The 25,638-nt window shown below is 48.0% G+C and overlaps 2 protein-coding genes across 3 annotated transcripts in view; one reads left to right on the top strand and one right to left on the bottom strand.

Moving 5' to 3' along the window:
* CNGB1 (cyclic nucleotide gated channel subunit beta 1) overlaps window positions 1-25,638 on the top strand; it is a gene marked incomplete at its 5' end in the record, with an annotated part of 70,572 nt that overhangs the window by 13,659 nt on the left and 31,275 nt on the right. The window contains 10 exons of the mRNA XM_079989385.1: window positions 17,712-17,845; window positions 19,646-19,679; window positions 20,647-20,689; window positions 21,460-21,592; window positions 21,683-21,737; window positions 22,756-22,828; window positions 23,286-23,367; window positions 24,057-24,090; window positions 24,193-24,319; window positions 25,176-25,251. Coding sequence (XP_079845511.1) covers window positions 17,712-17,845; window positions 19,646-19,679; window positions 20,647-20,689; window positions 21,460-21,592; window positions 21,683-21,737; window positions 22,756-22,828; window positions 23,286-23,367; window positions 24,057-24,090; window positions 24,193-24,319; window positions 25,176-25,251 — 791 coding nt within the window. The remainder of the gene's footprint in view (window positions 1-17,711; window positions 17,846-19,645; window positions 19,680-20,646; window positions 20,690-21,459; window positions 21,593-21,682; window positions 21,738-22,755; window positions 22,829-23,285; window positions 23,368-24,056; window positions 24,091-24,192; window positions 24,320-25,175; window positions 25,252-25,638) is intronic.
* Window positions 4,664-12,649, bottom strand: SPMIP8 (sperm microtubule inner protein 8). Of its 2 annotated transcripts, none has more exons than XM_079988498.1 (8): window positions 12,426-12,649; window positions 10,111-10,335; window positions 9,470-9,531; window positions 7,816-7,990; window positions 6,963-7,024; window positions 6,006-6,070; window positions 5,881-5,913; window positions 4,664-4,785 (listed from the first exon to the last, which is right to left on the bottom strand). In XM_079988498.1, exons 2-8 carry the CDS (start codon window positions 10,331-10,333, stop codon window positions 4,755-4,757), a joined length of 651 nt encoding a protein of 216 aa, XP_079844624.1. In that variant the 5' UTR covers window positions 10,334-10,335; window positions 12,426-12,649; the 3' UTR covers window positions 4,664-4,754. The 2 variants fall into 2 exon arrangements, with proteins under 2 accessions (XP_079844624.1, XP_079844623.1); XM_079988497.1 differs by having other exon boundaries at window positions 12,501-12,646.

Genomic DNA, 25,638 nt, shown 5'->3' with positions numbered 1-25,638 from the left:
ATGCTGCGTAACTACAGGAGTGACACCGGTCATGAAAATTCCTCTTCTGTTCCTTTTCTGGGGAGGAAGCTGGTGACCAAGAGGCCAGGAATGGTCTTGCAGAACATCCGGTTGTGCTCTGCAGCAGGCTGGGCAGATTGAATTGAAAAGGCCTGGGTGGGTCACCTCGTCCGTCGCCTGCTAAGCAGGATGTTTTGAAAGGAAAGGTCCCCTTCCCTCTGATGTCTGCTCAGGAACTGCTCAGGAAAGCAGGGAGGGTCCTTTTATGGGCAATTTCTTCTTCTTTTGTCCAAATGAGTTTCCAGGCCTGGTGTCTCCAGTGTTCAGCGGAGGAACCAAGGCAGCATTGACAAGGCTGCAGGCTCTCCCTTCCCAAGGCTCAGCTGCTCATGAAGCTCTTGCCTGCCAGTGATCTCAGTTCCATACTGGAGGCCTTGTCAGGGGCTATTCCCCCTTATTCCCACCTCCTGCTCAGAGAGGCCAAACACCATGCACAGGGAGAAGGGGTAATAGCTGCATGTTTGGGGGAGAAGGCCCTGACCTCCCCCTTTTGAAGGAGGTCTTCTCATCAGTCACCAGAAATGTGACTAGGAAAAATAAATCTGCTTGTGGTTGGGGCTCTGGGACTTAAAGATGAAATGAAACAAACCGCGATTCTCAGAAAAGGATTTGGCCTGTTTAGTTAGCCCAACCTGGTGGAGCTCCACGTTTTGGACTACAACTCCTATCAGTCTCCATGCCGGTTGGGGCTGATGGGACTTGTAGTCCAAACCATCTGGAAAGAACACCACGTTGGGGCAGTCTGAGATAGCCAGTGGGCCTGTTCTCTGCCTTTAGGACATAGGAAACCAAACAAGGCTAAATGTGAATGCAGTCCAAGTTGCCTTTCTCTGTATGTTGCTTTATTTGATGGACAGATTTATCCCACCCTTCCAAATAGCTCAGGGAGGTGCACGTGGTGGTTCTCCCTTCAGCCCCCGTCCCGGCTCATCTTTTTTCAATCCTCACAACAACTATGTGAGATTGAAAAAGTGCAGTTGGCCCAAATGAAGTTTCTCACTGAATTGAGATTTCAACCAAGGTCTACCTAGACTAAGTCCATTGCTAGCCACCAAACCCCACTACCACTGCTGTAGGGCTGGGCATTTGACCTGTAAGATGGTGGCTGGATATTTTAAAAGTATTGATTAGAATCATGGAAACAACACAGGAAGACATCATCATCAACATTTGATTTTAATTCATGTAAGACTGTCACTTTTTCAGCAACAAAGTTAAGCTCAAAGTAGCTCCCAACAATAAGCAAAACATTGCAAATAACATCCCAACAATTGTAAAGTATAATAACATAAAAATGCAGTAGCATCAGGAAAGCAAGAATTAAGAAACTGCAGTCCAATACCAGCACATAATATGTAGATTTGATACCTTGTGCCAGTGGTTTTCAACCAGTGTGCCAAATGATGGTCAGGGGTGCCGCAGGCAACACTGGCCTCTGTTCCTCTTTCCTTCCCTCCCTCCTCTGATGCCCTCTCATGTCTCTGCCTCCCAAAGGCTTGCACAGCTGTTTGTTACAGTAGCTCTGGCTATAGCTGGCGAATGGTGCCTCGGGGGCTGGCCAGGGGGTGTAGGAGCTGAGGCAGTCTCAGAATAGGCAAGCAAGCAGGCAAAGGAGCCTAGCCAGCCAGTCCTCCAGCCCTTGCTGTTGGGAATGGACAAACAAGTCCCACGCCCCTGTGGGGCAGTGTGAGGAGGTGCCTCTCTTTAGGGCAGGGGCAGCAGCAGTGGCTGCCCAAGGAGAGGGGAGAGGAGAAGAGGCTGAGGGAAAACTCCACAAGGGAGGGTGTTCAAAAAAGGGTGAGAGGCTGCCAGCTCTGCAGGCAACTAGGCTCCTGAGCCCCACGGGGGTGCCGCAAGGGAGTTGGTCAAGGGAGTCATGGACTCAAAAAGGTTGGTCAAGGGAGTCATGGACTCAAAAAGGTTGAAAACCTCTGCCTTATGTTAATGACAACCTTCTCTGCCCCTTCCCCTAGGGAGGAAGAGGTTGGAAGAGCATCCATAGGGCTCCCATTTCCCACTTTATCCTATCTACAGCTGCCTCAGCCAACTTGCAGTTGTGGTCCAAACATCTGGAGGCCACCAGGCTGGGCAAGTGACCCTTGTCGCTAATGACTGCTTGCATTCCACTTGGAAGAAACCTGCAGCTGTAGCAGGTAAACAGTGTGAAAGCTTTTGTCCTTGGCTGACGCCAGACTTGTAACCCTCACTGACTCACCCTGGCTAACAAATGGCACCACCGTGACATTAAAAAGGGCAAGTTGCACAGCAAGTTGCACAGCAGCATTCGTGGAATATTTATTGTACAGTACATCATTATTGTATTTAAACCTTGCCTTTCCCCCAGACTGGGACTCAAGGCAGCTTACACAAATTAAAACACAGATAAAATACAAAAAGCTAAAAACATATAAAAGATAATTAAAAAGTAATTAAACTATAATAGAATTAAAACAACGCAAAAACAAACCTATTAAAATGCAGCAAAAACCACACAGCACTATTAAAAGCCCTTTCCTTAAAAAATAGTTCCCAAAGGCTTGTCAGGATAAAAAGGGGTTTCACTTGCCAGATGGACAACAAAGAGAGTCAGTCTGGCTTCTCTAGGAAGGGAGTCCCAAAGTCTGGGAAGAGCCACTGAAAAGGCTTTTCCTGTGTCCCCACCAAGTGTGCCAGTGCAGGTGGTGGGGCTGAGAGAAGGGCTTCCCCTGAAGATCTCAGAGCCTGGGCAGGGTCTTATGAGAGAATATGGTCCTTCAGATAGCCTGGGCCTAAGCCATATAGCTCTGTTTATCCCAGTTTTTGGATGAAGACTGTTTCCCAAAGTGGTATCCATCTGGTGCTGGGCTGATACTTCCTTGGGCAGAGAGGTGCTGCAGCAACCAATCCAACAGCCCTTTGCCCCCTGGCCAAGGGCAGCAGCCAGAAGATGTTTCACCTCCCTTCTGTGGCCCAAGGGCAATCTTGGTGAAAAGACTAGGCAGGGAGCTGACCAGCATGCCAACTCTACTTGCCATTAAACAGAAGTGCATGCAGATCTGTGACTTACCGTATTTTTCGCTCTATAGGACGCACCCGACCATAGGACGCACATTTTTTAGAGGGGGAGAACAAGAAAAATAAAATTCTCCCCCTCTCTGCTCAGCGCCCCTTCAGCGAAGCGGCAGGAGAAATGGAGCCCCTTCCATTTCTCCTCCCGCTTCACTGAAGGGGCGCTGTGCAGCTCTCCCTCTCTGCTGAAGCCAGGAAAGTCTTGCTCTCCTGGCTTCAGCAAAAGGAACCCAAAGCCTATCCCTGAAGCCTGGAGAGCGAGAGGGGTCGGTGCACACCAACCTCTCTCGCTCTCCAGGCTTCAGCGAAAGCAACGCGAAGCCTCCAGAGTGCGGAGGGAGCGCTCCCTCTGCGCTTCGGAGGCTTTGCGTTGCTATCGCTGAAGCCAAGGAGCCTGCATTCGCTCCATAGGACGCACACACATTTCCCCTTAATTTTTGGAGGGGAAAAAGTGCATCCTATAGAGCAAAAAATACGGTATACTGGTATCACCAGTGAGGACATGAAATGTTCTCTGGGAAGAGAGGGCAATCACTTTCTGAGGATTCCTCATTCTTCTAGCCTACCGTGACAAAACAAAAACCAGAAGCTCCTGCAGGCCCAATCCAGCACCTGCCTGGGATGTTCTGTGGGCTCACAACACGCAGTCCCCTTGTACATCCTCCCATTGCAAAATGTTGAACATTCCAAGCCATCCTGGGAACTGGCTGAGGTATGTTTGTAAGTCTAAGCATGCCTCTTAGCCCTGCGGAGGCTGAAGGCATCAGCTGGGGACAGGGGGGTTGGCCCAAGGTCTCCTGCTCCACTCGCATTGCCAGGATAAAGTAAGGGGAGCCAGGAGGAGGGATGAAGGAGCCCTCCTGCTTCCTTCTCCCTCTTGGGAGTGCAGCCAGGCTGCTGCCAAGTCAGCCTGCACCACCTTTTGCTCTGGCTCCCTGTATTTGTCCTTTGGGCGCAGGTGAAGGTTAGACTAACTGACTTCATGTGATGGAGCCCTTCAGGCTTGGGCTATACAGAGGCCAGAAATCACCTCTCCTCGCTTCCATCATGATCACAACAGAACCACTTCATATAGCACTGAGACTGCAAACTGGGGGATAGGAGCTACAAAGAGACGTTTCCATCTGCTCCCCCTTCCTGTCCTTTACCTCAAAAAATGCATCCCCTACCAGGTAATAGTGCTGTCTCTGAACCTGAAAGTTCTGTGATCAGGGACTTCAATGGATCGCCCATTCTCTGGCCCCTGGCAATGCTTTCCCTTTTAAGTCCCACTACTCTTCATTTTGTTGCAGCAATACATTGAAAAGCTCTGGGCCAACAGGCTTGATGGCTGCAAAGAACCAAAGATGGCACCTCCTGAATCTGGTAAGACATGCTCAGTGAAGGCTGGCCAGCAGTCTCTTCGTTGTGAACCACTTTGCTGTAGCATGCTGGGAAGAAGGCCAAGACAGTTTTGGGGTGGGGGGAACTAGCTATCCTTGCTACTCCCCTCCTGTTTCCTCATCCCCCACTTTGAAGTGTATTTTATTTGACCAGGAAACGCCTTCTCTGCACCTTCCTTGTTGAACCAATAGCATTTATTCCTTGTGGATGTTCAAAAGCTGAAGGAGAAGATTCATGTGGCTTCTTTTTCTGTGGCCTGTCTCCTAGCGCCAAGGTTGGAGATAGTGAGAGCGGCTAGAAAGCAACAGAAGAGACCATTTCATATATCCACAATCAGTTATTTTGAAATTGGAGTCGCCTAAGATCAGATCGCTTGAGCTGGGAGCATTGGTGCTGCTTCCTGGGCCATTAGTTGACTTAGGGGTGGTGTACAAAGAGTCTTGTCCAGCCTTGCCCAACTTGGTGTCCTCTAGGTGTTTGGGCTACAACTCCCATTGATGGCCATAGTGAATGGGGATTGTGGGAGTTATAATCCAAAGCACCAAGATGGTACCTGGAGGGTATCAGGTTGGGGACGGTTGGTGGTGGTTGGTTTTGTCCATGTGCGAAAGATGAGTGTTCTGAATTCCCATCTTTGAATTCCTGATTCCACTGTCCATCCAGTGTACTAAAATGACTTTTCCCTGCTGAATGAAAATCTAGTGCAAGTTGTACTCTCAGCAACCACTGTCCTTTTCTATACATTCATTTACTGTGTCATAAAAGCACCATTCTTTGAGGGGGGTTATTCATACACATTGAAAACCTTTTCCTGTTCAATTTAAGAACATAAGAAAAGCCTGCTGGATCAGGCCAATGGCCCATCTAGTTGAGCATCCTGGTCTCACAATGGCCAACCAGATGGCTGTGAGAATCCTTCAAGCAGGACCTGAGAACAAGAGCACTCTTCTCCACTCCTTCCAGCAACTGGTATTCAAAAGCACTACTGTCTCTGACCATGGAGGCAGAGCAGCAGTATGGCTTGTAGCCATCAATAGCACTCTCTTCCATGAAACTGGCTAACCTTCTTTAAAGTCATCTAAGTGGGTGGCCTTCACTGCCTCGTGCGGGAGTGAGTTCCATTGTGGTTCGAGTCACATCCAGTTTGGCCCCCAGATAACAAGGCTCTTCTTAATGAAAGCCATGTGTGAGCCTGAAGGCTTGCTCCAAAAAGAGCAAGATCAAAGCCTGCCCAGTTGACAATGAACTGGTTTTATCTGGCTCATGAGCATTGATGGCTGGCTAGCCTTCATTCAATAGCATGTGACTTTTTCCTCTCTCACACTGAATTGGGTGGGATTTAATTTTTTTGGCCCCTTTTGTTCCTTTGGGGCCAGCAGTGCCAGTTACCTGTGTGCTGATCCAAAGCTCCTGTAGGTATTGCTGCAACAAAACAAAAAGACAAGTTATTCAAGGGTTATGGGGGAGGTGATTGTTAACCCTAAGGGGATTTAGGTGCATGTGATGATACTTACACAGTGTTGTAAGGCATTGGCTTTGGTCCATATCTACTCAAACTTGGGTTCTGGTTGAGGCAATACTAGCATGAAACAGGGGAGAAAGATGATGCTTTAAGTCTTGAATTGAATCTTAAATCCAAGGTATGTGGGGGTGGAGTGCAGAACCTAACACAAAATATTGCAGTGTAGAGTGCATCTGTTCAGAGTACCAGCCACATCCTCTCTGGGGATGCTCTATTTCATTTTATTCCCTTCCCTACTCAGTTATCCATTCCCCCCACAACAGACCCTGTGGACTGGAGACCCTGGCTGTGAATGTGCCCTTCTTAGAAAGGTTAGGACTGAGAATCTTTTCCAGCCTGAGGGCCACATTCTCTTAAGAAGCAACCATCTGGGGGCCTGTATGCCAGTAATGGCCAGAGGCAGCAAGGGGCCAGAGGCAACAGTTGTGACTCTTAACCAGGCCTAGGCAAACAGCCCTCCAGATGTTTTGGGACTACAACTCCCATAATCCCTAGCTAACAGGACCAGTGGTCAGGGATGATGGGAGTTGCAGTCTCAAAACATCTGGGGGGCCAAGTTTGCCTATGCCTGCTCTTAACCTTTTGCCCAGCAGGGCTTTCTGCCAGCCACACAAACTGAGGTTTCTTTCTACACACACACACACTGCCCTTCTTCTCCCCCCCCCCCCCATTCTGCTTCCAGGCTAACAAAATTCATTTTCAGAGATTCAAGGATGTTTTCCAGCCAGGAAACGACCTGAGAAAGGGGCAGTGAGAGACATAGCTTGCAGAGAATCCAAGGGGCCAGAGAGAGGCAAAGGGGGCCGCATTCAGTCCTTGGTCCTGAGGTCCTTACTCCGCCACCCCAGGTTCAGAAATTCTCTCCAGGGCATCCAGACAAAAGCTGCTTCAGCCACCACCTCCCACTCCTCACCCCAAATATGCACACTAGTGAACAACAGTCTCTTACCCGCCAGGTCTGCGTGACGTCGGGTTTTAAGTACCTCACGGCATAACAGCTGAACCCAAGAACTGTGAAAGAAGCACAGAGGGCTTAATCTCCTGGTCTGCCTTGCCAGCTCTGGCTGATGCAGCTAAGTAGCCACAAGTGCTTCTGGCGTGTTCCTATGCGCAGGCCCACAGGGAAAGCTGGGAATGGCAGGGATTTGGCAAGACTTGCTGTGCGAAAAGCAAGTGCCCCAACTCCTTCCTTCTGCACTGAGTGGCTTCAGAATGAGAAAGTAAAGGAAGGTCAGGAGGGAGGGCAGAGTCAGTCCATGCAATGCTGGGGATTGCTTTGGGATTCCTGCATTTGAAAAAGCTCCCCATTCAGGAAGGGAACTTTACACTTCGCCACTCATAGGAAACCATTTGGGCTGTTAGTAGCATGTCTCTGTGGCCAAGCATTGCCCGGGGCAGATGGGAGTTGTGGTGCAAAACTTCTGGAGGGCACCAGGTTGGGGATGGCTAATCCTAATAATTTCCACTACATGTTGCTGAAAGACATCAGGGATTGGTGCAAAGGCCCTCGTGGTTCTTCTGCCTTCCAGTTCACAGAACCTTCTTTCTAATCAGTCCTGGCTTGGGAACATTTTTTCATGACCGTTCTATGACTTGGCAAAATCACCATGTGGACAAAGCAAGACCACAGGCTGAGAAGCACCTGGAGGAGCTTTAGGGGTTGATCTGAGACCTTGCCATGTACGTCCCAAAGGCCACTCACTGGGGAAGCTCTCACTTTGAGGACCTGATCACGCCAGCAAATGGCTGTGGTGCAACTTCCTGAAAGACCGAAGGATGCTGAAGGCAGCTGTACCTCCTACCTTTTTTGCTAAAGTTGGGCACCTTGAACTCTCCTGCGCTGGAGACGAAGCGAGACCAGTCGTCCATAGCCCTGGTGTAGCTGGGCCATTCCTCCTGGTTGGTGCTGGGCAAAAGAGGCGCCATCTTCCCTGCTCGGTACTTTTCAGTCAATGACTTGCCCAGCTCTGTCATACCCTGAGCAATGACAAAGTTACTATAAGGCGCCCCTGCAGTCAGACACAGCGGAGCACAGAAGAGTTTCCTGCGCTCAGTTTAGGGATTGCATGCGGTGATGCCCACCTCAATTTCTGAGGGGGAAATGTGTGCAGATCAGCTTCCCCCCAGCCTGGTGGTCTCCAGCTGTTTTGGACTACAAATCCCATAGGGGCTGGTGGGAGTTACAGACAGTCCAAAACAGCCAGAGGGCACTAGGTTGGGAAAGGCTGGCACAGAGCACACAATGGGTAGTGGCACCAGGTAGATGGGCATTTGTGCCATTTACCCCATGCAACCGCCTCAGGCTTTGTGAGAGATGGTTAAGTGCAGCTGCATGTTTCTAGGAAGCATGTATGAACACACACTTTTTTCTGCTTTGAAATGCATGTTCAGAATGCACTGATGTCTCCAAGGAGTAAGTATGAGTTTTAGAAGACATCTGAAGGCAGCCCTGTATCGGGAGGTTTTTAATGTTTGATGTTTTAGTATGTTTTGATATACGCTGTGAGCCACCCAGAGTGGCTGGGGTGGGGTATAAACAAAATAATAATAATAATAATAATAATAATAATAATAATAATAATAAATTTAAAGCCTCCTATCTCCCTTCCCCCCAAACACACACCAGGAAGCAGAGAAGTTGCTTCCTATTATAGAAGCAGCAGCTCATCCAGGCTCATCTTTTAAAAGTGACACGATAGAAGTTTATGCATAGTCGGAAAAGTGGATAGAAGAAAGTTTTTTCTCCATCTCTCATGGCACTGGAACTCATTCACATTCAATGAAGCTGTATGTTGGGAGGCTCAGGACAGAGAAAAGAAAGGACTTCTTCATGCCGCTCATAGTTAAACTATGGAACTCACTTCCACAGGAGGCAGGAATGGTCACCGACTTAGATGACTTTAAAAGAGGATTAAGACTAATTCATGGAGGGAAAGGGCTATCAATGGCTACTAGAATAGCCATGATGTCTGCCTCCACAGCTGAAGGAAGCAATGCTTCTGAAGTTGCTGGAAATCACAGAAGAGGAGAGTGTTCCTATGCTCATGTTCCACTCACTGGTTTCCCATAGGCATCTGGTTGGTCACCGTGATTCAGCTGAAGGCTCTTCTTATGATCTTAAGTTAAGGACTGTGCTTTGCTCAAAAAAGCAAATGGGGTGGGGATGGGTGTAATGCACAGTCCACTGAAGGGGCAGCCAGTTAAGGTGGCTGGATGTAAAACTGTAGAGGGCTCCTGCGCCTTTCATAGTTGTGTGGAAGAGGGAATTGCAGCAGGTGAAGTATGCCATGCAAGCAGCATCTGCTGGAATCCCTCCTTGATCCAACTATGAGAACTTCAGGAGGCCTCTCCACTTCCTCACCTGGCCACCCAACACTCCTCAGAGATGGATGGACCAAAGGATGACAGCGACAGCAACAACAGCAGCAGCAGCAGCATTTGATGGCAGTGACTCACCAGGGATGGGAGGCGCTGGGTGGGCACTCCAGCCAAGGTGAACGTTGCATTTTCAAAATCATCTTTGGGGGAGGGGAAACAAACACAAACAAGAAAGATGAGTCAGAGATGTCAAGATTACCTGCCCCATCCCAGCTGGCCAAGGGCCCTGCCTCTCTAAAAATGTCAAGTGAATTGCAGAACGTGCCACTACAGCAAAATCCTGATTTTGGTTTTAGAATACAGTATGCAAGTTCCTATTCTTCATCACCTTGATGCATAGGTGGACTGAAGGGGAAAGAGAACAGCCTCTGAGGTTTCTAAGTAGATCTGCCACTCACTGCCTCCTGTGCTTCTCTCGTGCCACCACCTCCACCTCCTCCTTCCAGTGCAGCCACATCCTCCTACCACCTGCTCCTCTCCAGCCTCTTCCCCTCCTCCTCTGCCACCTTCAGCATGCCAGGGCTTCCACAGTCTGCTTCCACAGTCTGCTTCCAGATGGTGGCAGCAGCAGAGGTTTTTTGCCGCAAGTGGTGAAACATCCTAGGCCAGCCCTGTACTCACACAACACCACAAGCAGAGCAAACTCGGGTCTGGAGTTCAATGCTCAGTCCCCACCCTGGCTTGGCTCTCAATACCAATGAGCCACCTGCCCCAGTTACCTTTGCAGCAAGTGGTGGTTGTCCTGCAATGCTCATCTGTGAGCTTGAAGGCCGCGGTGTCCATATCCATCTGCCTTAGCGTCGGCAAGCGGGGGTGATAGATGTGATGCTTCACTCCAGACAGCATGACTTTTCTGGGCTCCAGCGGGATGAGGACCGCCGGAGAGGCATAGACAGGAGGAGCATCTTGAGGACAGAGGTTCAAATCCAGTATTTGGGCCATTGCTGCAAAATTAGCCAGAGGAAAGGGAAAGGGAAAGGGGAGTTACTACCTTGCCCATGCTGTCCTCCGGGCAAGTGAAGGCACCCTCCATCCCTCCAGCAGAAACTCTTCCTTGAGCTGGAGTTATCTCTGAATTCACCGTTTGAAGGAGTGGCCTCCTCTTACCAGTGGAAGATGTGGGGGGCAAGATTTTTATTCACCAAAATGTCTTGGGCCAGCCCTGGGCATCCTTCTGAACAAAGGGCATACATAAGACTGGTTTGCAAAGGTCCTCAGGCTGGGATATGAGCCATGAAGCTCCCAGAGGACGCTGAACACTAGGAGGATCACAGAAGTCTTCTGACTTGTTCATAATCCCTTCCCCTTCCATGCAAAATTATGAAGAATAATAATTTTCCAGGACTTAGAAATGGTTTGAATGCATAACTGCTGTGATCAGGCCACTGGAATCCATGCAGATCAGGGGTGACTGACTTCCAGCCCAGGGATCTGATCAAGCACATTTTTCTGGTTCCCCTAAGACCCAGTGGCAAACCTTGAGGTCTCAAATCTTGCTTTCAATTCTATGCAATAGTTGCAGAGCCCCTTGCAGCGCCCCCGAGGCTCCGTGCCTAGTGTAACCAAACAGGTCATGTTCCCCTAAATCTGCCTCTGCAAGACCCCACCAATTTTGGCAGTCATTGTACAATGGATTTAAAAAATAATAATTAACAGTGTTGGTGTCGGCAGAGAGCTTGAAATCTGGTTGGCAGCTATGGACTATGTCTTCTATCAGCCGGTAGGGTTTAAAGGCACTTAGGCTTCTGGGAATTGTCATCTAGAACTGCTGGGCGGCACCATATTGGGGAAAGCTAGTTTAAATTAAGTTACATTTCCAAGCTGGGATGTAACAGAGACCTGTGATGAGCCTAAATCAAAAGTGGCTGCTTTCCATCTCCTCTGACATGCACAAAGAGAGGGGAGCATGTGAATGTGAGCCTACAGCTTCCCATGGTTCATGGAATGCTAGACATAGCATGACATCCAAACTGATCCTGTGCTTGCTGTGTCTCAAAGCAGCAGAAGGAACAGAGGTGCAAAGGGCTGTATAGAAATGCTGGAGGTTGCTGGGGGAGGAAGTTCCTCAGGAAACAAAAGAGCTGCCTTAGGAGTGAACTTCCTTTCTACGTTTGCAAGGACTGTAGCGGCTGCAGCTTCCCAGCTCACAGGGACACACGCAAGCAACATGTGTCTTTTATCAAATGTGTCAGAACAAGCAGGGCTCTGCAGGTCCCATTTCCTGCTTCCTGTGGAAGGAATTCAAGGCGGCCTTCAAAAGCAGCATAGAAAATGTCTTTCCTCTGACTCCATGCACTCAGGACCTGCCAGGCGGTTGTCACAGTTGCAGGAGTTGCAGCTCTGCATCACTCTTCCATCCCCGCCTCACAACTGCTATTGTGCTGCCCTTTCCATTGAATTATCGTCCTTCCCCACCCCCAATCTGGCAGGCCTACCGGTATTTAAGCAGGCTTATTGATTGCCGATAGACTTGCTTCAAAGAGAGTCTCCTGTGCAATGCTAAGCAAGTGCCTCCTGTGTCTTTCACAGAGTTCCAGCGGCAAAAAGGCCCCCATGGGGCCTGCCTCAGGGCTGGAGGGCAAGCAGTGTGGCACACACAGCTCTGCCTTTCAGCACATGTTACTGCCACTCTGTCAGCCCCCTGAGGCACCTGCCTCACTCTCCCTAAAGATGAGCTGGCAACCAGAGTGGTTTAGGGAGAAAGCCACTGAGCTCTAGAATATGAAGATTCCTCCTGGCAGCAGTGCCAGTCTCCTTCAGGTGCCTTCTAAGACATCCTGCCCATGGCTCATGGAGGACAGTCTTTTGTCTGAAGGACTCTCTGACTCGTCTGGTTGAAGATAAAGAGCCCTTGGAAGGGCGCAGTGTGTGGGTTTTCCACCAACAGCGAGGACCCCCACTGCAAACTGAGTGGACACAGAGGGCTCCTTGTCTTTCCCCCACACCAAAAGATGCATTTTTATTCAACTTACAGCATTTATTTCTAAATTTGCTTCTATGCATGTCAATTAGCAAATGCAAATATAATGCAAACCTGTCTCTTCTTTGCATGAGGGGCCGCTGAAGCACCCTCACACCCGCAAGTCCGCAAGAAAAGGGAAAGGAATACCTCATCCAAGGGGAGACCTGCTTTCTTCTCTCAACTTGTTTCCCGTTCCAGGGCTGAGGGCTCACTTGCCCCTCCAGACATTCTTTGTATTGACCTCCAATTCTCCATGGCAACGGGAAGCCAATACCCCATGGAACAGTTGGGTGATGAGGGCAAGGTTGCTAGGTGACTAGAGCGATGTCACTGGAGTTACCTGGTAATGGGTGATCTCCCCCATTCACCAGGGCTAAAAGAAGGAAGTGTCGTGCCTGAGGTTGTAGTATCTGCTGTGGCCACTAGCCGGCATGTGCAGGAAAGGGCCAAAGAGAAGTTTTTACACAAACATACACCCGCTCCCCGCCCCCCCCCCCCCCCCCCGTGCAGGAAGAAAGGAATCAAGAAAAGAATTGAAAATAAAACTGCCAACGTAATAATGCCATTAGAAAAACCTATGATGTGACCACTTTTGGAATACTGTGTACAGTTCTGGTTAAAGGTAAAGGTAAAGGTACCCCTGCCCATTTGGGCCAGTCTTGACAGACTCTGGGGTTGTGCGCCCATCTCACTTAAGAGGCCAGGGGCCAGCGCTGTCCGGAGACACTTCCGGGTCACGTGGCCAGCGTGACATCGCTGCTCTGGCAAGCCAGAGCCGCACACGGAAACGCCGTTTACCTTCCCGCTGGTAAGTGGTCCCTATTTATCTACTTGCACCCGGAGGTGCTTTCGAACTGCTAGGTTGGCAGGCGCTGGGACCGAGCAGCGGGAGCGCACCCCGCCGCAGGGATTCGAACCGCCGACCTTTCGATCGGCAAGCCCTAGGCGCTGAGGCTTTTACCCACAGTTCTGGTTAGCTTACCTCAAAAAGGATGTTGTAGAGTTGGAAAAGGTTCAGAAAAGGGCAACTAAAATGATCAAGGGGGTGGAAAGGTGATGATAGAAGCTTATAAAGTTATACATGGCATGAAGAAAGTGGGTAGAACTCGTGGGTGGCTGGTAAAGCTGGCTGTTAGAAGATTCAGGACACAGTGCATAGTTAAACTGTAGAACTCACTCCCACAGGAGGCAGTGATGGTCACTGATGTAGATGGCTTTAAAAGAGGATTAGACAAATTCATGGAGGAGAGGGCTTTCAGCAATTACCACCCATGACAGCTGTTCTCATGCTCCATGGTTGGAAGCAGCAATGCTTCTGAATACCAGTTGGTGGAATCCCTGCGACGGGGTGAGCTCCTGTTGCTTGGTCCCTGCTCCTGCCAACCTAGCAGTTCGAAAGCACATCAAAGTGCAAGTAGATAAATAGGTTCCACTCCGGTGGGAAGGTAAATGGCGTTTCCGTATGCTGCTCTGGTTCGCCAGAAGCGGCTTAGTCATGCTGGCCACATGACCCGGAAGCTGTACGCTGGCTCCCTCGGCCAATAAAGTAAGATGAGCACCGCAACCCCAGGGTCAGTCACGACTGGACCTAATGGTCAGGGGTCCCTTTACCTTTATATGAGGGAAAACAGGATGCTGGACTAGATGGGCTATTGGCCTCATCTAGAAGGCTCTTCTTACATCCTTAAGGGCTATAGCAGTTCAATGTTTCAATCCCCAATTGATTTAGTGCACCCTTCTTATGTTGTTATGTAGGAGGTTGGGCAGTCAGAAATTGCTGTGTGGTGTCCACTTCCTACCCACAAAAAGCAATAAAGAAAGCAGAGCACACCCACACTCCTAACCTGTCAACTGCATCCATTATTTGGAGACCCTCCCCACCCCACCCCGCTGCCACAACAGCCTCCACCAGCTCAGTGGCGGTTGGTATCCAACAGAACTGGTGGGGCAGAAGGCAAGGAGGCTAACAGCAGGGGGCACCAGAGCCAATGACAGGCAAAGCCAGAGTGAATGACAGGCAGCAAACTAATTCTGACATTGCTCCCAATCCCCTCCCTGATTAGCTCTACAAGAGATTAGGGAGGAAGAAGCTGGCAGTCAGGGCTGCCCCCTGGACTGGTTGTAGGAAGGCAGGCAAGTGGGGACTGGCTGAGGGCTGACAGAAGACAGTTGTTATTACTGGTGGTAGTAGTAGTACCCCACCCATCTGACTGGGTTGCCCCAGCCACTCTGGGCAGCTTTCAACAAATATAAAAGCATAATAAAGGGACCAGCCCAAGGGACCAGCCTCCACCACACCAGACAGGAGGGCTCTGGCTTTCTGGTGCCTCCTTTTCACCCTCTTCCATCTCTACCAATCCCAGAGTGATTGCCTGCCCGTCTGCACAGCATGATGGAAGTTGTAGTGCAACCACATTTGGAGGGCACTACATTGGCGAAGTCTAAGTTAGGGGTTAAGTCAGGGGTCAGCAAACTGTTTCAGTAGTGGGCTGGTCCACTGTCCCTCAGACCTTGTGGGGGGCCAGACTATATTTTTTTGGGGAGGGGGGGAATGAACGAATTCCTATGCCCCACAAATAACCCAGAGATGCATTTAAATAAAAGGGCACATTCTACTCATGTAAAAACACGCTGATTCCCGGACCATCCGTGTGCCGGATTGAGAAGGCAATTGGGCAATATCTGGCCCCCGGGCCTTAGTTTGCCTACCCATTAAGTGGATGGAAAATCAGCACATGTACCCTTTACAATAGCAGTGACAGCACATAAATAGATTTATGCTTAACTCTAAGCCATAACAAAACACAAGGGATATTCAGAGCTAATTTTAGTCCTTAGTTTTCTGGGGGCCAACGCAGATAAGGGAAAACACAATGTAATAACACTCCGTTTGCTCTAAAAAATTGTCCCCTTCTTCTCTGGTGATCATTTGTAGCTGGGTAAGATTGTCTTCCATGACCGCGGTCTTAACAGTGAGTCCATAAGTGACTGTGGAGGCCAATTCTGGATCCACACATCCTTCCACAGTGGGGACATGGGTTTCTGGGTAGGAGTTGATCATGGTGAAGGTTTGCCAAACGTGCCTTCCTCTTAGCATATTCTCCCTTTCGTCCTGAGTTTGAGTGTCTTCAAAGCCCATGACACCTTTGGTAAAGGCTGTTCTCTCATTGGAGCGCTCGCAGGCCAGTGTTTCCCAGTTCTCAGTGCTGGTTACTCATATGGCTGATCTCAGCAACCCTGAACAACTCTGGAACAGCTGATTAAGGGGGAGGAGGGAGAAATTCTACTAATCCAGCACAACTTGTTGGTGAATGCTAAACAGGGGTCAGCATACTTTTTCAGCAGGGAAAAAGTCCACTGTCCCTCAGACCTTGTGGGGGACTGGACTATATTTTGGAAAAAAACCGAATGAATGCCTATGCCCCACAAATAACCCAGAGATGCATTTTAAATTCTACTCATAAAAACATGTGGGCTGGATCTAGAAGGTGATTGGGCCGGATTTGGCCCCCAGGCCTTAGTTTGCCTACCCATGTGCTAGAGCAATAGTTTCCTAGCAACCAAGGTGTTAGCTGGTGAAAGGACATTTGGATGATCCAGGAAGAGACTTGCTACTACGGAATAACGTCATCTACACCATTCTTCCACATATGAGCAAGCCTGGTAAGGAACAGGCCTATTCAAAGAGATTAGGGGCAGTAGAAAATCCTGTTAGCAGCACAGAGTCAGTGGGAAAGGGATCATCCTTTAATTGACAGCATCTGCAATGACACAATTAACTTGACTGGCCTCTGGCTCCCGCAGATTGCTCCTGAAGATTGAGAATCCACTCCATCTGCTTTGGGCAGTGGCGTGTGAATGCTCAGTATACTCTTTGTCCAGTGCTAGTAAGCCGTGAACGAGTCATATATGGAGCTTTGCCTGCAAAAGTGTGAATGTGGCTACATAGACATTAGCATCTTGGACTGCAGCGAGGTCATTCCCAGCCCCACACTGCTGGGCTTCAAGTCACATTTGTACATTGCGGTGCACACCAAAGAGATGTCTTCGCCTGATGCTCATTACCTGAGTTGTTTCCCTGCAAATGCAGCACCCCCTGGGCTCCAGTTTACTGAAGTTGTCATCTGAGCATGTGCAACAACAGCTGTCCAAAATGTATACACCTTATACGAACTACAACTTCCATTCTCAAATGGGATGGAAGCAGGTGTGAGGGAAAACACTTCAAACTGCAGTATTTCTCAAGAACCAACAGGATAGATATGGATTGTTGCCAATGTCATGTGTGCTCACCTTCAGACACCAGCAGTGGGAGTGTGCTAGAGTTAGGTGTCAATAGTAATGTGTTGCTAGCTAAGCTCTTTCTGCTCCAGGGCAGATGTTCTCTCATTTGGGTGGTGCCTCAGGTTGGGCTGCTTTTCTCTCCTGGTTTTTAGAACAACTCAGCCTCCCTAATCCAATTTGTTTACTGTGTTATCAGCTAATCCCTTTCCCAGCTTCTCAGAGGGTTGCATTGTAGCAGGAGAGCCAAGGACCTTGTTCTAACTAGCAGTGACAACAAGAGAAGCCTGCAGCTCTTGCTACTCTACCTACCTGCCCTCGGAGGAAGAACCACCCCCTGGCATAAGAGACAACAGGACCATGATGGCATCCACGACTCTTTAGCCTTTCTGCAGGTAATTTCAGTTTTCAGTGGGCTAGACTGAGTGGTTCAAAGTGGTTCTGTAAAGAACCGTGGTAGAGGACCTTCTTAGTATGTCAAATTTTCCTGAGTTAGTCCCCTTGCATCTCCAGGTAGGAGGCAGGGGGACATGTTTGAAAACCCAGAAAGTCACAGCAAGCCAGTTCTAGACAATCGGCAAGATGTTCCTGCAGATAAGGCAGCTTCCTATTGAATTAGAGAGCTATGAGAGAATTTGCAGTAAGGCTTTGTTGCCTATTGAGGGTGCTATATGCTCAAAATGCTTAATAACTGCCGGCTTGTGTTTGGCTCCCTGTTTTGGCACTGCTTGAATTGTTACTGTTGATGATAAGGTGAGCTTGTCTGGGGAGAGGAGCCATAAAGCCATGTGCGTGTCTTTTTGTTGAAGCCCTAAGATCCATTCAATACATCAAAACAAGTGTTATTTCACACTTTCCAGTGCATTTTCACTTTCCCCTTCACTTTTCTTATCACAAAAAGTCTGATCTTCTGGGGAAGGGGGTTTGTGGAGCAAGATCTTCCCATCAACTCTCATTGTGCAGCTTAAACGTGTGAATTAGAAGCCGCCCAGAAATGCCCACAGACTCCCCCTGTGTCTCCCATTTTGGGGCTTTTTTTCCTGGCAAGAAGCAGTAATGAAATTCTGCCTTCTGCAGGTGGCAGGATGCTGGGCTGGATTGAGAAAGTCGTACCGCAACCTCCTGTCAGCTCCCCCATCGCTGTAGTAGTGGGGAAAGGCACACAGGCTGACCAAATAGCTGTAGAAGCTGGGCCTGTATCTGCAAGGCAGGTGAGTGGAGGCATGCTCAAAGGCATGCTGAGGGTGGGGTGGGGGCTTTGTACCAGGGCCGGCCCGCTCATGAGGCAAGATGGGGAGACTGCCTCAGGTGGCAGTATTCACAGGGGCATCAGATCCTGATGTAGATCTTCCTTCCTCACTCATTTCTTCCCTGGTGGCGATGGGTGGGAGGTGCAATTTTGGCATCCGCCTCAGGTGCCAAAATGTCTCGGGCCAGTCCTGGACCATACTAATTCCATGGACTTTTGACATGTCACATTCTACCTTGGCAAATACAAGCTTGATCTTAAGGGCCAGCAGTGGGAATGGCATGGTGAGAATGAGGTGAGGTTTACTACTCAGATTACTACAGGACAACTGAGAATGGATCAGCAGCAGAGATGATCACACGTTGGGATGTGCTTTCAAGTGGGATATGATGTGCTTTATGAAAACAAGAACAGCAACAACCATCCTTAATTTACAGAACAAAAGTGTTTGGCCACTGAAAAGTGATAAAAGGAATAGAAAAAAACACACACAGGACAAATCTTTTACCACGTGGCAATTTATTCAATACACAATTGATAATGGTCTTAAATAAAAGCTCTACAGAGCATTGTTGCAGATATGTTTAGTGTGAACAGTATGGTCTGAACTACACTCTTTTTTAAAAAAAATGTTTGCTATCTGTGACAGATAAGATGATTTATGTGCTGTCCCCTCACACAAGGTTTGGATAATCTGTATGAATTGATAAAGGAATAGTTACATTAATGTATAACCTGGTACCTGATGAGAGGTGTGGCAGAGAAGGATTAGAGATGTTGTGCTATATGCTTGTAATACAAAATTATTACATTTATTGTAATAAATGAAAATTATTTAAAGAATAAAATTAAAACAAGAGCACACAACTGGAGTGTGCTATGCTCACCTTCTGCTCCATTTATAAAATGAGCTTAACTCACCCTGCTGTGCTTTGGCTTTTCAATCAATGCAACTGTGTACACGAATGCAGCAGGTGGCAGAGTTGAGTCTTCCACAGCATGTAGTGTAGATTGGAGGCTGTGTGTGTGTTTGGCAGAGATGCTTAGGAGGACAGTGTTACAAGCATGTCCCTGTTTACAACTGAGAAAATGTTGGCAGGTCTTCAGAGGGTTGAAGAGCTGATGTTGCTTCAAGGCTACTTTTCGTTTTGTTAAGACAGCTGCAGCTTTTGCAGCACATGCAATTGTCCAAGGCAGCCTTCCTTCCCCAACGTGGTGCACTCCAGAAGTTTCGGACTCTACAACTCTCACCAACCCCAGCCAGCACAGCAGTACAATGCTTGGGCTGGTGGAAGTATAGCTTTGCTAGCTAGGGCTGATGGGAGTTGTAGCTTGAAACATCTGGGAGGGGGGACTGGCTGAGCTAATGTGATACACCTGGCTGCAGTGTAATATGCTGCCAGTCCTTAAGACTATGATAAGAGCCTGCTGGATCAGACCAATGGCCTACCAAGTCTAGTAAGCTCTGCTCACAGTGGCCAATCTTAGGACAGCCCTTCCTTCTCTCATCCCTGAGTCCATCATTTACACAGCAACACAGGGAAAGAAATTACAGAAAGGTGTGTGGAGGGCTTTGAGCCCTAGTCCAAAGGCTGATATTTAAGATTAGATGGTCTGCTCATCAAGTAGGCAGAAGAGAACTAACTGGTTGGGCTTGAGCAAGATGCTTCTGGCTTATCTTCTCTACCACCCTCTGGGTGCTATTTCACTGCCTGAGAGTTGTTCTCTGATTGTGGTTTCTTCTCTCTTGTGAATCCTCAAGCTGACAGAAAAAAGTCCCAGGAGTGCTGCAGAAGGTAAGAACTGGGGGTGATGGGGAGGGGAAAGAAGAATACATGTGTAAAAGTCCTGGAGACAAGGCAGAGTTTGGATTACAATCTCTCAATGCTCCTTCCGACAGCCTCTTTATTCAGCATTCATTTTGATTTGCTAGTGCAAAGCTTATGCAGATGTCCTGCCCTTACTGAGTATTCATTCTGATTTGCTTCCAGGGCAGTTATATGACAAGGAGCATTCAGCCTGGTTCACTTGCAGGGTGTTTACATACGGTATCTTCCCATTAATAATTTGCTGACCACATACTTCAGTAAATGTCCCTGGCACTTCCCAAACTGCAAGAAGTCCTATTTTGTTAGTAGATTTGTCGTGGGAGGGTGATGGAGAGCTCTAATCCACTAGGATGGCACAAATCTATGTTTCTGGTATGCCTTTGAATCCCTCCTGCAAATTACTGACAGTAGCAGGCAGCTACTGCTTTTGGATGACATCTCTGCAAATGAAACTGCAAATGCATTGCCTTGTTTGCTTAGAATCTACCTTCGTGGCTTGACTCTGCCTCCAGAAGGCTTGCAAAGTGGGAGGGAGTTAGAATGAGTCTGGGGCCCCCACACTATTTTTTGGGTTGTTACCTTCTCCTTGACCATACACCCCTTCACAATTCTGCACTGTTGGCTATCGTAACTACCTGTTGTGTCGCCAACATTTTCAGGCGCATCCTTGAACATTAAAAGTATGGGCAGTGTGCAAGGATGGCAGTAGAGGAGAGAGGTGCTGTGGAACCTCAGTGCACATTTCCAAACTTCAGGATCTCTTTTGAAAAGTTGCAAAAATGCAACCCTGTCCCTTAAGGAGGTGTCATGGGGGCATCACCAAAAAATCTTCTGTGGCTGTAAATGTGATCCAGAGAAATCTTATATGCTCCTGGAAATGCAAGTAGCACCCAAGGATAATTTTAGCTTATAGCTTGGCTTTTCCTCCATTTAGGGTTCAAAGAAAATGCTCGTGATTCTGTCTCAACAACAGACAGGTACCTGCCATTCTTTGTTTCTCTCCCCCTTATTTTACACATGTACCCTGTTCCCATCTGGGTTCCTTATTTTGAATTGCGGCTAAAAGGAATAGTAGGGGAAGGAGTCATCTGTTTGAAGCTTTCTAGCACACACCGAAAGGCTCCTTTTTAAGGTGGTTTACTCAGAGGCTGGTGGCAAACTGTACAAAGTGAGGCCTTCAGGGGTCTCCAGAACTGCCCCCTTGTAGAGATGCATTGATTTTAGACCCTCAAGTCACCACTTTGGGCAAGATGAGGAGGACTGTTAAGGCAGAAGACAAACCAAAGGCAAGTTTCATATCTGCATTACAGACCAAAATGCCCCTAGTATTTGTTACAGAACCATAGTTCCAGGAGGCAGCAGTTAAGATCCACATGCTGAGTTTGTGATCTGGCTATACTCACATATGTTGGGAGCTCTAGCATGGGTGAGAAGCCAGATCTGGGAACGATGGGATGGGGAGCTTAATTCCTTTCTCAGCCTTTTCAACACCTGCCCTCCTTCCCATGTGGCAGCTGAATCAAAGGCCCTGCTTTCTGCAATTCAGGGTGTGCTCATCTGAGTAGCACCCTTAAATGACTGGGTGGTTCTGTGTATATGTTTGGGGTGATAATGGGGGGGACCCCATTCCTTGCAGCTAGTTGCCTTCTGGGTGGGGAAAGGTCTTGGCTCTGCTTCTGCTGTTAAGGTCTGGAAGGAAGGAAGCTTCTTTGTCCACCCCAGCCCTCCTCCTCCTGCTCCTTTGCAGCCCTGGCCGAGGAGTCCTCTCCTGGATATCTCAGGGCCTGGAGAAGGTGATGCCACAGCCGGCACAGAACTCTCCTGTCATGCTGCAAGTGGCTGCCAAGAGCTTTGAAGCCAGCATTGATATCCCAGACGTGGTGAGTAAGGGTGATCCAGTTTGATGACAGTCTTGCTTTCATCCTGAAATGTTTCCAATGGTGAAATTTATTTTTTTGGTCTGTGTTCAGACAGAAGTCCAGAGCATAGAGGAGGAGAAAGAGGAAGAGGAAGAGGAAGAAATAGGTAAAGTGCTTGTGTGTGTTTGTGCGTCCCCCGCCTGTGAGTGGGCACTGAAGTGTGTTCCCTGACATGATGTATAGAGGGGTAAAGGTAAAGGTAAAGGGACCCCTGACAGTTAAGTCCAGTTGCAGACGACTCCGGGGTTGTGGCGCTCATCTCGCTTTACAGGCCGAGGGAGCTGGCATTTGTCCACAGACAGTTTTCCGGGTCATGTGGCCAGCATGACTAAGCCGCTTCTGGTGCAAAGGAACACTGAAACCAGAGCAGCACATGGAAACTCTGTTTACCTTCCCACCAGAGTGGTACCTATTTATCTACTTGCACTTTTTGGCATGTTCTCGAGCTGCTAGGTTGGCAGGAGCTGGGACTGAGCAATGGGAGCTCACCCCTTCGCGGGGATTTGAACCGCCGACCTTCTGATCGGCAGGCCCAAGAGGCTCAGTGGTTTAGACCACAGTGCCACGCACCCCCATAGAGGGGTAAGTTGCCTGTAAATAATTGACCAGCATGAGAGGCCCCCTATTCAATCATAGCTGTGCAGTTTCTCATATCTTTAATACTCCACAGAGTTCCTCTTCTCTGTCCCTCAGGTATTCACAGCAGCTCCTGTCATTAAGTCAACGATTTAAGAATCCTCCTTAAACTGGACACTGGGTAGGATTGCAGCAACAGGAAAGGGAATGTTTAATCACACACCCCCACACACAAAATGTCATGATGAATGTCTTCCCCTAACATTAAGGACCAGGGAAAGGGGGACTTATTATTTTTAATTTTGCTTTATTTGTTTCTATAGTAAGATGTGAATAAAAATATATCTATGCAGTGTACAAACATAATTTAAAACCAATAGCAACAACAACAAAACACAGCAAAATACATTGATGGGAGAGAAGTGCAAAAAGAGTTATCTGATACGAAGGTTATAGAAATGATAATCTGGCCCTTTCCAGCAGACAGGGCGAAAGTATCTTCTTTTCCAATCCCCTGTTCTCTCTCTCATTTCTCCTACTTCCACCAGTGTCTGTGATTGATGAAGAAGAGGAGCAGAATGAACTGTACTACAGCTCGGACAACAACGCCCCAGATAAAATGTAAGTTTTCCCAAACCCACCAGGTATTTTGAACTTTGCCTGTGCTTGAATCCTAAAAACATTATACAGAAGTAGAAATTTCAAGGTGGAGAGTCTGAAGATGAAGCTTCTTAGTAGGAACCCCTCCCTGAAGGAGCAGTTTGAAGTGCCATTTATGGACCTTTAGCTATGCCGCCACTTTGCTGGGAATGCACAGAAATGCTCTATGATCTTAATCTATGTACTAACTAGCACTCGTGCAATGTTTGACTGCAATTTCCCACAGAAACAGGATGAAGGGAACCACAGGAGGGAATCTTCTTTGTGTATTCCTTTTAGTTCTATAATGTGGACACACACACAAAAACACTCTCTCTAAATGTGTCTTGCTGTAGCTGTGATGACAGTTTTATTGTGGACTAGTAAGATGAGCAATCCTAATAATGTGTTCCTTTTCTCTTTATCTCTTTCTTTGAAGTGGTGGGAAAAAAGTGATCACTTGGATTTGGGAAGGATTTGGGAAAATGATGCCTCAACCTGAAAACATGAAAAAGATGGAGGTATGTGCAGACAAGGCACAGAACAAATAGGAAAACAAATAAAAGGCAACAGTGTTATTCCATTTAAACAAAATTCACGGATACTGCAAAATAATACTTTGCTGGGACCACCCAAGGCTCACAAGGTGGTGTGTGAGATTTTGGCGTACACAAAACTCTTCCTCAGGTTGGTGTGTGTGATAGTGTTTTTTTCTAAAAAATAGAATATAATGAAGTTTGCTTTCAGTCTCTTGGGCTGCACAAAATAACTAAGCTGGGCTGAATTGTTGCAGAAGCTCCCAAATGCTGTAGAATTCATTAATTCGTTTGAATTTATACCTATAGGTTTTTAATTTTATAAGGAGGCTCTCCTGGTACCTTCATTACATATCTTTAGATGCCAGGCAAAAACATTTCTCTATAAGAAGGTTTTTGCCTGATAAGCATTCAATGGACTTTCAAATGTGTTTGTGGGAAGGTGACTATTGGCTTGTTTTTGTTTTATGTATTTGGGGTTCTCATTTTGTCTTTTTACGTTGTGAACTGCCCTGTGATCTTTGGATGAAGGATGCTTTTCTCTGAACTGCAGGCTCCTCCCTACCTGCCACTTGCTGCCTTTTTCTACTCCTTTGCAAAAGCCTTTGAGGGAGCAGAGCTGGCATTCATAATACAGGTTCCTCTTTTTGCTTTCTCTCCATTTGTGCTACCAGGAATGGACCCCAGGAGACCAGGCTGCACAACGGGGTGAGTGACTGGCTTTGGGGTGCCCTAGTGATTTGGCTGCAGGCTCTTGCAGGAAGGATGCTAATTTCATTCTCCAACTCTCCCCCTCCCACCCCCTCACAGCACAGAAAGGGAGTTTACCTGCCAGCCCTCTCAGTGAACCAGGGATGAAGCACCGGGCCTCAACTGACACCCTGTCCACTCGGAGCCTCTCTCTCTTTCCTCGAACACTTGGCGGTGATGGGACCAGGTCAGTGTGCAGAGCAGCCTTGCTTGGCCAATTGGATCCAGCAATTCAGGTGCTTATAAATGCTTTGCACAGCAATGGAGAACAGCAACCAGATATTATAGAGTTGGAAAAGGTTCGGGAAAAGGCAACCAAAATAATCAAAGAGGATGAAGCAACTCCCCTATGAAGAAAAGTTGCAGTGTTTGGGGCTTTTTACTTTAGAGGAAGAGGTGACATGATAGAAGTTTAGAAAATGATGTACGACCTGGAGAAAACGGATAGAGGGAAGTTTTCCTCCTTCTCTCATAACTCTAGAATTATGTGAAGCTGAATGTTTGACAATTCAGGGCAGATAAAAGAAAGTGCTTCTTCACACACCACACAGTTAAACTATGGAACTCACTTCCACAGGGGGCAGTGATGGCCACCAATTTGGATGGCTTTAAAAGAGGATTTGATAAATTCATGGAGGATAAGGCTACTTATCTACTGTCAGAGGCAGTATGTATTTCTGAATACCAGTTGCTGGAAACCCAGGAGAGTGCCTGTGTGCTCATGTCCTGCTTGAGGGTTTCTCACAGGCATCTGATGGACCACTGTGAGATCAGGATGCTGGACTAGATGGGCCATTGGTCTCATCCAGCAGACTCATCTTATGCTCTTATGTTTCGGCTTTGTCGGGTCACCTCACTGAAGAAGAGAAGACTTCATGACTGAGGCCCTGAGATTCTGGACTTGGATGTGTCTCCTACTGGCTGAGTATCAGATGACACATTCCTCAGAGGTGTTGGGTCTGTTGCAAGGGCTCTTCAGAGAGCTGTTAGTCCCCCCCAAATTGTGAGTGTGGTTCTAATAAGGATCTTCTTCTGACCAACAGTGTTATTGACTGGTTTGTTCAGGGACTGGAGAAAATGATGCCACAGCCTGTCACCAAAGTGAAGGAAGATGGACAGGTGAGGAAGGGTCTATTGGGTACCCTTTTTAATGTTCCAGTGGTGGACCAGTTTCTTCTTTGCTGCTCCAGTGCTGTCCCAAATCATTCTGGGTAGGTAAAATGAAATGGGGGTGGAATTAAATTCAGTGGTGATCTGAGTTACTGAGCAGGATATCAGTTTTGGAGATTACATTAATTTAGGATGACTTTTTATAGAGATGGTTTAGTGGGTAATGGCTTCTGCCCCTCCCAATTTTACTCTCTTAACCACTTGTGAGGTTATATTATGCTGAGGGGTGGTGACTGGCCCAAGGTCACCCAGTGAGCTTCATAGCCAAGTGGAGCTTTCAGCCCTGGTCTCTCAGTGTTGTAGTCTGACACACTACACCAGACTTGAGAGAGGATG

The sequence above is a fragment of the Podarcis cretensis genome (assembly GCF_951804945.1).
Source record: "Podarcis cretensis genome assembly, chromosome: 8".
Classification (NCBI taxonomy): Eukaryota; Metazoa; Chordata; class Lepidosauria; order Squamata; family Lacertidae; genus Podarcis; species Podarcis cretensis.
This window is presented reverse-complemented; position numbering and strand designations above follow the sequence as displayed.